General features: G+C 35.6%; 1 protein-coding gene across 1 annotated transcript in view; it reads left to right on the top strand.

The window, feature by feature from the left end:
• LOC764474 (tubulin-specific chaperone D) overlaps positions 1 to 13,039 on the top strand; it is a 46,460-nt gene extending 33,421 nt beyond the window's left edge. The window contains exons 28-36 of the mRNA XM_030984569.1: positions 3,837 to 3,975; positions 6,643 to 6,761; positions 7,249 to 7,326; positions 7,840 to 7,929; positions 8,306 to 8,393; positions 9,431 to 9,540; positions 10,626 to 10,704; positions 11,257 to 11,320; positions 11,866 to 13,039. Of these exons, the coding sequence (XP_030840429.1) occupies positions 3,837 to 3,975; positions 6,643 to 6,761; positions 7,249 to 7,326; positions 7,840 to 7,929; positions 8,306 to 8,393; positions 9,431 to 9,540; positions 10,626 to 10,704; positions 11,257 to 11,320; positions 11,866 to 11,891 (793 nt within the window). The 3' untranslated portion in view covers positions 11,892 to 13,039. The remainder of the gene's footprint in view (positions 1 to 3,836; positions 3,976 to 6,642; positions 6,762 to 7,248; positions 7,327 to 7,839; positions 7,930 to 8,305; positions 8,394 to 9,430; positions 9,541 to 10,625; positions 10,705 to 11,256; positions 11,321 to 11,865) is intronic.
• Positions 13,040 to 13,478: the final 439 nt, after the last annotated feature.

Consider the following 13,478-nt stretch of genomic DNA (forward strand, 5'->3'; position numbering starts at 1 on the left):
GGATTTTTACACAGCTGTTCAATGAATATATTTGATAAGTTGGTTTTATCACAAAACAGGAATGTTTCGTACTTTCTAATCAGTTCATGATAATGTTGACTGCATCTCAAAACTGACAGTTATATTCACTTGGGAAGCTTACTCACTTATTTTCTGTTGGTTTTATCTTTCATATTCTACAAGAACGAGATACAGGTCAATTGGATAGAACTAGACTGCTGTTTCCTTTTAAGCATTTATCTTTGCAGATTCTCCATTTCAGCTCCAAATAGGGGATGTAGTTCTTGATATCAAAAGAATCCCACCTGGGAGGACTTCACATTCACAGATGATTCTGGCAAAAAAAAAAGAGTAAAAACACTATAAAAACTAGACATAATACTTGTTTGGAACAAGTATAGGTGGGCTGGTCAACTAAAATTTGAAAAAAAATAGAGCAAAATTAAGCGAGATACTGCTTAAAAATTCTTAATAAACAATATCATGTAGATTCATTACGTGAACGAAAATCACCTTCTATAGTCATAACACGCAAATTGTGAAATTTCTGACATGAGGCCTTTAATCGAAATTTTCACTCTGATAACGTCATCAAAATGAAAAATGATCATTATTGAACTTGTAGAGAATTATCTTAGCTACAACATCGAAATTTTGAAGAAAATCGATCAATATATACAGAGAAACAATTAATTTTCCATAAATATGCTGACGTCATAATATGCAAATTCCTACTTTTAGTTCGAAGGCCATTATGATGATGTCAAAATAATTTTAATAGCCAAAAGAGACTTCAAATCATATTTCCGACTCATTCTCTATCAAAATATGAAAAAATATTGGGGGTCCATTTCCATCCCAAAGAGCTATAATGGAATTTGTATAGGCATGTTTTTGCCCATATATGGTATGTATTACAAGAGCTCGCGCGCACAGACATTTATCTTGAATGGACGCTCATCTTTTTCTCAATGGTCATAAAGAGATAAACATGGTATCAAATTGTTCGCAAAAATATGAGAAATATCATGAAAGAAAAAAAATGGCGATTCTATGTTTTGTAATGGTGTTACGCGCGAAAACGCGCGCGCATGCGCGTGTGCGCGATTTTTTATAAAATGCTTAAAATGACTTGAAACGTATGCAAAATAAATTTGAGACGATTTTGAGCATTTTGAAATTTTGCGCGCGCACTGACGCGCGGACGTACGCGCACGCGCGCGTTATTTGACCTGAAATTGACCGGACGGATATTGACCTCGATCATGATAAATATGAATGAGAAATAACTTTTGGTTATGAAGATATGATCATGAGTTTATTTTCAGAAAATTTCACAAAATGGCGCCTAGATGACGTCATCAGTCAAGGTCAAGGTTGAAAACCTTACCGCGCTTTGTCCATATGCCTATACATATGTGTGCCAAATTTCAATTTATTTGATTAAGCCATTTTCAAGTTATCTTGCTAACAAAAAAGTGGTAAGAATTAAGAAAAATAAATAATAAAGAATAAATAAAGGCGATTTTAACAAAAATATAAGGTGGTCTGTATTAGATACAGCCCACCTGATAAGCACAAAAAAAAGTAAAAACACTATAAAAATAAGAAATATTTGCCAATTTTGTGAGTGGGTGGTTCAGATTTGCAAATGGTTCAGATTTTTGAGTCACAGTACTAATTTTTTGCAAATTGTAAATTATTAATACTTTGAAATAGCTGTCATTGATTTGCAAAAGTGTTTTTTTCCCTCCCAGTACTTTGAACATTACCATTTATTAGACTCATAATCTGACATTACATGACTGCTTAAATAATGTGCAGCAAGGAAAAATAATTGCCCAGTTTCCACTCAGTATTTAAAAAGTTCATTCCAGTCTCAAGAGATGTGATTTGCTTCTTATAAAGTCAAGTGTACTTACCGTGTATGTTAGTGAAGTGGAGTCAAACAGCTTAAGTCCTTAGGCAACAACCCCTATGCCAAACTACATGTAAAGTGGTTGTTCAATACAGTACCTGTTGCTTCTACTTCAAGATGTGCTTTTGGTGATGTGTTAATGATTTTTGCATGGACACTTCATTGTTAGGTTAAAAATAGAAAAATGAGAATAATATCTGGAATCTTATCACTCAAAGTCAGCATGTGCAAATTTCAAGTACCAGTTAGTTATTTATCAGTGAATTTGTTTTATTATAAATACTTGAAGTATAAGTTCGACTTTGCATCATTACTATGATAAGTAGTGGTTTTTTCCAAATGTTTTTATTATGATTGTGGATGATATTATCAAGATGATCTGAATCAAGTAGCCACTTGAAGGATGCATTCTCGGCCACTTGAGCCCTCACTATTGACTCAGATCATTGATATGGCTTCTTTTAATGGCAAACATACTTGAAGTATAACTTCGACTTTGCATTAGTATGATAAGCTGAAAGTTAATACCCAACCTCTTGTAGCAAACAGGAATTCATGTTTTTTTTAAAATCCAGAACAAGACATCAATAATAGAATTATTAACTTACTTTTGAGTAAAGGAAGTATCCCTGGAGAGTGATAGATATGGTAATCATTAGGAAAGTAAATGTGTTATGGGTTCAAGGTCAATTTGAATGTGGGTTACCTTTATTTCCTGAATAGAAAAAAGGTTTGTCGATTTTTACACATGAATTATATTAGATCACTTTCTGTTCAAAAAAAGCTGAGGAGAAGGCAGAGAAATATGAAATCATGTGATCAAGATGCCATGATTTCAAGTCTAAATTTGAATCGATTTTTTTTGTTCATGAACTTTATCAACCTTTGTATAATCCATGTTACTATTAGAATCATCATCATCATCATTTAAAGTTGTGTTTGTGTGTTTATATATGTGTGTGTGAGTGTGTTGGGGGGGGGGGGGTAATTTGCCTTCATTCTTCTCCCACATAATTTCTTGTGTAGGTGTCCTTCAAGGGTTAGGATGACATGGTTTGATCTAAGGCCCTTCAGGTTTCATACATCAAGGCCTCCCCCTTAAAACTTTGATACTTTGTTTTTCCTTATCATGTTACTGAGTGTCTTTTTTTTTTTCAATTTCAAAAATATGATTTGGGTACTCTATGTTTTGTCCTAATGCTGGCTTTCCTTGATATGGAAGATATGTGTTCATCTAATTTTTATGAGCCCATTGACTATCAAATTCTCATATTTCCTATAAGTTTAATACAGGAGCCACCTGGTTTCAGTAGGCAATGAGTTAACTGCTGTCCTTCTCGATGACATGTGAAATGTGAAATTGTGCTCATTTAAATGAATGAAACCCCCATAAAGTGAGTGATAATGATGAGTGACCCTAATAAATGTTTCACTTTGTAAGATACATCTTCATTGATATGAACCTAACCACCTTTGGACAAAGATCGTTATTGCAACGATGTCATAATATATGTACCAGAAACTCAACGTACAACCCATATTACTTCGAATGAAGGTTGAGATATATTGGTACATGTAGCTTTGTAGTCATCTTTCCATTGTGGACTTATATCAATTCTCCAAGTGTATCTGTCCTGATCACATCTCATCAGATATTTTGTTAATTTAAAGTTGAGGGAGCTAGACAATTGCCAAACCCAGTGCCATTGATTAGGAGAGTTTGGCCAACCCGGTATGAGTTGGAAACAATATGGCGACTACTGCTTTGTTGGGCAAGCACAAAACAAAAGAATATACGCCATGTTGTAACCCAGTGAAATCAAGTTGGCCAAACTCTGTGTATAGATGGCTCTGGCCATACTTTTTAGGGCCCACTGTCACAGTTTTTTAATTTCAACGTGTTTTTATGTTTGTTTAGGGAAGACATCAAGGGACTGAACTGGGCAGCGCCCTCTGACTGTTTTGCCAAGGTCACTCAGCTCCTCAAACTACCGACCTTCCAGTACCATGTTCTTCTGGGTTTGACTGTGAGCGTAGGAGGCCTAACAGAGTCTTTGGTAAGCTGAAGCCTTTTTTACAATGTTAAAGTGTTAATTGATTGTTGAAATTTTACACGCACACATACTGTGCATGTTTAGTTTAAGATCAATATGTCTGGGTGATGTTTGCTAATATGTCTCCTTTTTTCACTCCGTTTTCCTGATATGTCTTCCTCCATCTATCTTTTTTTTTTTACCTTATCCTATCTCTGTTTTAAAAATATGTTTACTTGTCTGGTTTTTTTTTTCTCTCCTTCGTTTCTTTCTCTCTCTCTCTCTCTCATTGTAGTCTGTCTATCACTTCCTTCCCATCATGCTTTTTGTTCGCCTCTATTTTTCTTTACTCTTTTGCTCTCACACTCACTTTCTATCGTCTGTCTCGCCTTCATCATTCTGTCGCTGTACACCCATCTCTCTAAATCTATCTGTGCATACTCAATAGGAATATTATGTAATATTTCATTTTTACTTCTTTGTTTCATGCGTGTAGAAGAAGTATCCTGCCTGATCTTGTCTGTCCTTTATCATTCTCGTAAATGCCAGTGTATAAGACGCACCTGTGTATAAGACGCACGCCTATTACTTGGGGGCAATTTTGTCTCGCCTGCGTAGCAAAAAGCGAGACATAGGCGTCGCTTTTCCGGTGACGGCGACGGCGTCAACATCAAAAACTTAACCTAAGGTTAAGTTTTTGAATTTTTGATATAATTTTTAAAGGATAAATTCTTAGTCAATGAAACTTTGACTATAGGGTAATCAAGTATCCCCAATCATGTGAGTAGAATTTCAGATCACAAAGTCAAGGTCAAATGTCATTTCAGGTCAACAGACTTGGACTATGTTGTAGCATCATCATCGAAAACTTAACCTAAGGCTAAGTTTTTGAATTTTTGATATAATTTTGAAAGTATAAGTTCTTAGTCAATGAAACTTGGACTATAGGGTTATCAAGTCTCCCCAATCATGTGAGTAGAATTTCAGGTCACTAAGTTAAGGTCAAAGGTCATTTAAGGTCAACAAACTTAGACTTTGTTGTGGCATCAACATCAAGATTTTCAAAATGCTTCTTCTTCGTTATTTTTCAACCGATTTTGATTCTGATTGTTTCATATGATAGAGCTAGGAGGGGGATTTAAAATTTTTACACAGAATCGTGAAATTCATTATCTATGCTAATTTATGCAAATTTATTCGAAATCACAAAAAAGGCTGCTTCTCCTTCATTTCTTGACCGATTTTGATTTGGTTTTCTTTATATCGTAGAGCTAACTTTGGTACACTAAACTTCTACACAGAATTTTGAAATTGTTCTCCATTAATTAATTATGGTAATTTATGCAAATTTATTCCAAAAATAACACAAATTGCTTCTTTTCCCTCATTTCTTGACAGATTTTGATTTGGTTTGCCTTATCTGGTAGAGCTAAATTTGGAACACTAAACTTCTACACAGAATTGTGAGATTTTGCTCCATTGATTATTTATGGTACTTTATGCATATGAAATGAAATTATGTCCCTTCCAGGGCATCAAATTTTTATTTTTTGACCAGTTCAAAAGTGTACCACATAAAATTTACGATATTTGTTGTTGCGAGATGTGGATGAGCGCTACGTCATTGACGTTCTGGTTTATCATATTGAATTGCGTTATGCAGGCGAGACCGCCGAGAGCGTTTCCCTTGTTTTTTTTTTTCTGACTCCGTAGGCAGCAAGCTAGATCCGTGCTCAAAAACGCATGCGGGGAACGACCTTTCTTTTACTGTGAGGTGCAGTTGAAGGCGCCGATGTGTTCTTGTGAACTTGTCACAAATAAGAGTAACAATGTCATTTTTAAAACTAAAGATGACAGACAAATCCAAACAGAAATCCGGCCATACAGGTAGAGTTGTTGTAGTTCAATCCTACAGTTTGATGCTGTGCCATCACTATAACCCAGGTGACAAATAGTGATAGTACATTCCTGTTGCAACTTTGTAACCTGGATTACAGATTATATAATCTAGTATAGTTTTACTTTGCCACTTCAAATAACTTCCTACAGTATCTTACTGTGACTGTATTGGTGCGAGTGGTGAGTCAACACACCTTTTATGACTGAGCTGGGAGACATTGCCAGGCACAGTGCAGGTGGAGGGGGCATAAATCGACAATTAAAAAAAAAAAAAAAAAAATTGTTTTTGTTTTTGTTTTGTTGTACCTGTGTCTAAGACGCACCCCAGACTCACAATTTTTTTTGGCAGGAAAAAAGTGTCTTATACACAGAGATTACGGTATGTGCAGTTTAGCTGATGACTTGACTAGATTCACTGATAACCTACTCAAGAACTTTACCGGCTTTCTTACCATCTATCCTTCTGTCAGTCTATTCATCCCCCTTCTCTTTCTCTCTCTCTCTCCTCTTTACTCTCTCTCCCCTTCACTCTCTACCTTCACTCTCTACCTCAAATACGATTTTCTGTAATGTTTTGGTCTTATATTTTGGTTAAGAAGAAGCACTCTACCAAATCCCTTCTATCCTTCTTCAAGACGTGCAGCTCAACTGAAGACCTTACTAGATCCACTGAAAACTTTAAGATTATCACTGTCTTCTCTCTATTAGTCTATCCCCCTCCCCTCTCTCCTTCATTCTCTTATATCCCACCTGTTTGTGTTATGTCTCAATTCTTATATTTTTTTTGTTTAGGTGAAGCACTCTGCCCAGTCTCTTCTGTCCTTTATCAAGACGTGCAGCTCAACTGAAGACCTGACTAGATTCACCGACAATCTTCTCAAGATATTCACCGACTATCAGAAAGTGGACAGGTGAGTGGACCAGATTCAAGCCCTGTTTCATAAATCTGGCTATCAATAACAACTGCTAAATTTCTATGACAAATTTGCTCTCAGTCAATCAAATGCAACAATTTTAGTAGCTTACAACAGTCATTGTAACCTGTTATTGATAACAGGTTTTATGAAACTGACAGGTTCGAGCCCTGGCACAGCACTACTGTCCACTGACAATACATTGATCTATATTTGCCACTCTTCAGTGACATGTTAATGAATTCCTTGAATGCTCTGAGTTCTGAAATTGCTTAGTTAGCTCGAAGTGCCTTCTTGATTAAGAAGTAGGAATGTGTATTTTGTACATCTATTGATGTTGAAAATGATGGTTAAGACAATGGGCATTCACATGAATCTTTTAAGTTAATTTCATTGCTCATATTGCCATCCAATTACTATTCAATACAGAATCATGCACCATTTGTATTTTACAACTATTTATTTGTTGAAAATGTTTTCACAGAGTTTCTGTACCGTTGATGAAGATGATCAACCTCCTGCTATCCAGTGGAAGCTTTGAAACCTTCGTGGAGGACCCTAGGTAAGGATATATACATGTAGAGCTAGCTTATCTGTAGAGTCGGTGTGGTCTAGTGGTTAGGTCACTGATGCTGATCAGTGAAGTTTAGGTGTCATGCTGGAGTTGCTGATTGGCCACCATAGTTTCTTGTATTGTCCACTAAACATTCATTTTCTGAATTAATACTGCACCCCAAATATGCATATACATGTTAATGGTTTGCAATGGTAAGACAGTCAGTGGTATTCTAATATCTTGTATTTACAAGCATATCTGCTATATGATATCTTAGAGAAAGGAAACAAGAGATTTTACAGATGACAACTTTAGTACGGAAAACACTAGACCTCTCCTAGAAATTTGTGTAGCATATAATGTAGTAAAGGTGGTTGATCGTTTGGGCATTCAGATGAGATAGATGGTTTGTTCGTAATTATTATTAGGATTATTACCATTATTATTATAGTTATTAACTATTGTCAATATTGTTGTTGTTGCTATTATGATCAATACTATCTCACTATCTTTCTCCAGTCATTCGTTTCCACTGAACCTCCTGCAACTGGTAAAGAAGGAGGTTGCCAAGACAGGCGATGCCCAAAAGCTTCTCACAAGCATAGAAGTGTGAGTCACATCACTGATAATTTGATATATTTTTGTTCCTTTTTCTTGCATTATGATACTAGTAATCAATGAGTGAACATGAAATGTTAAATACCAAATTTTAAAATAAATCATCACTAAAATCATACATTTCAGTAGGGAAATTGTTTACCAGTTTTTGCTGTCCCTTTGATTAACATGTTTTTAAAAATAATCACAATCCAGTAGTATTGTCATTGCATTTACACACAAATTCTTTGATTTTAAATTAATAGTATCGGACCCATAGCACACCCCTGTGGAACACCTCCATGTGCATTAAGCCCACAAATGCCCATCATGGACTTCTGATATATTGAAAGTACTATTTTAAACAACTAGTTTTTATTCATTTCAGGTTCTGTGGTATGATTCAGTTTGTTGGTGAACCTAGGAAGAAGAGCCTTATTCAACTCATGGTATTCCTCTGTCATAAGTACCCAAAGGTAATCACATCTTCAAAATTCTCGCTACCGCATATAGCAATATACATTCCCATAAAGCATTGCGCCCCTGGTACATTTGCAATTTTGCTGCAACACAAGCGGCTTATTTTCCCAAGCCGTGATTGTGTGGTTGTCAGTAATTACAGCGGAGTCACTTTTTAATAAATTTACATCATAGAGATTTAGGCAAAACTACATTTTGTCATTCTTAGTCATATTGACAACGAAATGTGAGTCTAATACTGTGTGGCCTTATTTGGAAGTTCTTGTGACTACAACATCTTGGCAAATTTGCCAGTAAAAATAGAGTGCCACTTTCGTTTGCTTGTTTCCAGCTATATGGGGTAGGGAGAATTATAACTTGCATAGTAAAATATTATCTGATTCCTTGTGTGTGTTGTATTGAGTTCATTAAATAAGTGGGTGCATGTGTATCAAATAATAGTCTTCTCCTGCCTTGCAAGATTACTGATAGTGACCCATGGTTTAATACTGAAAAAGTGATATTTTTTAAACCCTAAATTGCACCGAGCAATCCTTTTGATTTGCTTTTGAATCTGAAGAGAGTTTAAACAATGTTTTTTTTCTTCATTCTACTCATTTGTATATTTTAAAATGTAAGCGATTTTCATTGAAAGCTTAGATTTATATTGGATACATTTACACACAATTTACACACTAACAGATGATTACCAGTATTTACAATTATGTGCAGTTTGTACATTTTAGCAATGTCGGTTAGATTTTCACACAATTCAAACATTTTACTCTCTACAGTACTGCAGATATTTAATGCAGTCACACCTGTCTATTAAGGCCACCCAAGGGAAACACAGAAATTGATCACTCTAGACAGGTGGCCTTTGTAGACAGGTTCTTCAATACATGTTTACTTCTAGAGGGAGGCAATATGAGTGACCACTATAGACAGGTGGCCTCTAAAGAGAGGTGGCCACTAAGACAGGTCAGACTGTAGAACCTTTACCCTTGTATGAACCCAGATGAAATGTCCAGCTTTCTCATTCCTACGTTCCTAGATAAGAGGAACCACTGCTAACACACTCTATGAGACGTTGATGGTCTATGATGACATCGTGGACGAGGAGAAGCAGGAGGAGGTCATGACGATACTCATGGAAACAAACTGGTCAGTATCAATTCAGGAGTCCACTCCAGTGTCTATTCCACTGTATGAAAGCCCCACTGCGCTAGTTTGGCCAGGAGGGATTAGACCTCCCTGCATGGTAACTGACGGGTGGTTATCTCATCAAATCAGCTCTCAATTAACATAAGAAAAAGGGGATCATGGGGGACCACTGGTCACCGATTAGGCATGTTTGCTATAAAGAGGGCGAAAGTAGCTATAAGTAGTGCAGTGGGGCTTTAGTGTGTCAGTAAAATACTGTTAGAAAGACAATAATGGATGGATGGGTGCATTTAGAAAAACACTTTTACCAGAAGTTTATTGGAACCAGACACTTCTTTTTTCGATATGAGCACTTGGACAGCGCAGTGTGGTCTTTTAAAATCAGTCATGATGTTGTGGGTTTTAATCCTAGCCTGACATTTATACCTTTAGGAGACTTGTTTATTTGATGATGTTTGTTTTACCTGACTGCTATTAAAGAAAGCATGTACATATGCTTGTAAGTAAAAAGACCCAGGGGACCGGTGACTTAAGTCCTCTCCTAGGGACTTGCTGATGAGGATTAATGCCTTACAAAAGGGCACGAGCGCATTGACTTGGCTTCGAACCTGGTTAGGAGACCACTGCTCTAACACTGAGCCATTATGCCTTTAGGGAAACACAAGTTAATGTACATCCTGAAAGCCTTTATTTAATCATTCCACAAATCATTCCCACTTCAGAAGAGAGTGTTCGCTTGCAAATAATGAAAGGAATCGGACTTGAACTAGTGGGATTTATTATGTTGCAGCTATATTTTATCTACAGTTGTCTCTCATAAGTGAATGAGTAAGTGGAAAAGGCTAGTGTCTGAATGCCTTCTATGCTCTATCTAACACTTCAGCTGCACAAGGCAAGGATTAGAGTTGTGATATTCCAATGAACGTGAAAGTTGGTATGTTGATTGGATTACCAAATTACACTATACTGCCTGTCAGATATGAATAGAGGACGTACCACGCCAAAAACATTATTCACTTTTGTGAACCTTTCTGTCTTTATTGCATGTATTGAAAGTATACTTTTTGTGTATTGTCCCCCCACAGGCAAGAATCACAGGCCAAATGTAGACCAGTCAGGAACCACATCTGTGACTTGCTGGAAGTGCCCCAGCCCGTTCTGAAGGTACGCTTTACATGCCTTGAGAATGAAAGACATCTTAAACAAATAAACAGAATAAAGTTTATATATAAGCATTTACTGTCGATTTGGTCGCATTTGGGGGGAAAGTCGCAAGGTTCTCCATAATATGATGTCTCATTTCATTTCATTTTAAGGCATATCCACAATAATTTGTCCAAAAAAAAAAAAATCTCATTTTGGGTATTTCCTTTTTACCTGATACCTATCTGTTCTCATTCATGCTCTCTATGAAAATCATTTGTAAATGAGGAGTTATATTAAATAGAAGAAAAATACACTAGAATGTTTAAGTAATACAAATATTCAAACAAATTATATGAATGTTTTAATGATATAAATATAATTTCAAAAAATATTCTGAAGATTTCTTTTTTGGTACATTACTAGTACATTTTGCTAATTATTGGATACCTTTATCATAATCTATGTAAATATCACACTTATAATTGTTATTATACTACTTGTAGTATTATTGTTAGTGTTATGATTATTCCTTAAATTATTATTTTCTTGATAATTTTTCTGTTATCACAGAACCCTCAGGCTGGTAAAGCTAAGAAGCAAGAGGATGCTAATGACCAGATGGACAGTTATCAAGGTACAGTACTTGGTTTTTTCCTCTTCAAATGTTCTTAATGTAGATGGTGACCTTCCTCCTACACTGCGGAGGTCAGCAATTGTGTAGATACGATACTGGGGTAGACGACGAGGAAAGGTATCTTCCGGCTTCCATAGAGAATGTGGAGCAGTGTCAGCTAATTCCTTATTTAAGTAAACTATTGTTCAGGTTTCATGAACTCTCCCAATGATTTGACGAGATCTATATGTAGGCACCATCATAATATATTACTTATAGTTTATTGGTTCTGAAACCATCATTTCTATCGGACTCACCAGTTCTCGACTCATTGTATTTGTATGGGAACCAGAAGTGCCTTTGCGAAATATATCCATGGCCTGTGCTGCCCTCTATGGCCAAAGATCGTAGTTGTGGTAATGAGAATTGGCAGTTCATTAGGTCATAAAGTGTATTAGGAAAGAAGTGGAATCAATGCTTGCAGGCTAATGGTTTAACAAGTATATTTGGTAACATATTTAATATTGTTATTCATTCTTTTTTTCTTCTTTTTTTTCTTCTTGCAGATCTCGTGTCAAGATTGGGATACTGAGGAGCAGAATATCATCTACTGATTCCCATAAGTGCTGATGAGTCATCAGAATATAATTACAATTTCTCCTGTATTTAAAATATAGGAAATATGTAAATGAGAAAAGTATTCTTGCATTTATGTAGAGTTAAATGAGCAATTTAATGCACTGAAATCTAATTGCAATGTGGCTAATATGAAAGTTTTCATATGACCTGCCCAATCTTTTATGATTAAATGAAGAAAAAATCCTGTGAAAGCTAGATGACTTGTGGAAGCCATCCAGTAGACTAATAGTCAATGAGACTGATGGAAACCAACAGCCTGTGAGATTGACATTGTCTGTCTTATGAGCTTTCCATCATGTTGTCAGGTCTTTAAAACCTACCTGTTGATGTAGTGGACTTTTGATTTCTGGACTGTCGGTTTTTGTGGGATGTAGCCGTGGAAGCAATTTACCAGAAACAAATCAAATGTAACTGTGCCATTAAGAATAACATCTCTTTATCTTTGTCAATTTTCCAGTGTTTCAAGATCTTTGTAATGATATATTGCTAGGTATTATGATGCATTTATATTGACAATGTAACCCAGGCCTAACCTGGGTCAGATGATTTGGTCTGATGCAAGTGAGTTCAGTTGAAATAGTCGGTCTTGCGCAAAAGTAGTCCTGGTATCCGGCAGTGTATGTGCATGTCTCCTGGTTTAACAGTGGATTAAATGACAGGCCAACATTCCAAATTTTAAAAGATAAGTTTTCTGGCAGTTGTTCTGCTGTTTTTTGTTGTTGTATTGTAGGTAATGAATTGTTATCAGCCATGTCGTTGAATCTTTCTTATTTGTATTATGCATGAAATGTTATGCAGATCAGTTTAGTACAAGCATGAACTGGATTAGCATTTTTGGTAAATTTGGGTCATGCAATCAAATTAAATATTATCAATATTAAATATTAAATATTAAGAAGTAGACACTTTGAAGGAAATCTGTGTCTATTGTTATTTTGGAATAGCCAGGATTTTGAAACAAGAGGTGTCTGCAAAATACTTGTCTGCATTCTAAGACCGCTATCAAAAATAAGGGGCATAAGGGTGCAAAAACACATGTGCTTAAAATACAACTTACACTGTCCATGCTTTTTTATATAAATATATATATATGAAACTGCCTTCAAATTACTGTTTCATTGTTTTGCTGTGTGTGATGTACAGATATAATTTCCTTGTAACTAATGTATAGAGTTTACAAATAAACGTGCTTGTGATTTGTATTCTTTCTAAAGCTTTGTTCAAAATGTACATAATTTCTTATCAAATTTATATTTATTTGATGTAAAAAGTATCTATCAAACTACTTGTACATGCTTGATTGTCCATGCTTGAAATTTTCTTTCCTTCATATGTTGTGTTTAGTTTGATAATCCATGCAGTGTAGATTTATATTATGTAACTAGTAGGTTATATTTTGTAACTTGTCTGCTCTAATCCACTGATAGGTTGACATAATTGATTTCTTTAATTGTTCATCGTTTGAAAGTAGAGATTATACTCAGTAATGGTATAATTGCTCTAATAGTAACAACTGATAATAATGACTGATAGGGACAAC

This window comes from Strongylocentrotus purpuratus, unplaced genomic scaffold, assembly GCF_000002235.5.
Source record: "Strongylocentrotus purpuratus isolate Spur 01 unplaced genomic scaffold, Spur_5.0 spur5_scaffold_14, whole genome shotgun sequence".
Taxonomy (NCBI): Eukaryota; Metazoa; Echinodermata; class Echinoidea; order Camarodonta; family Strongylocentrotidae; genus Strongylocentrotus; species Strongylocentrotus purpuratus.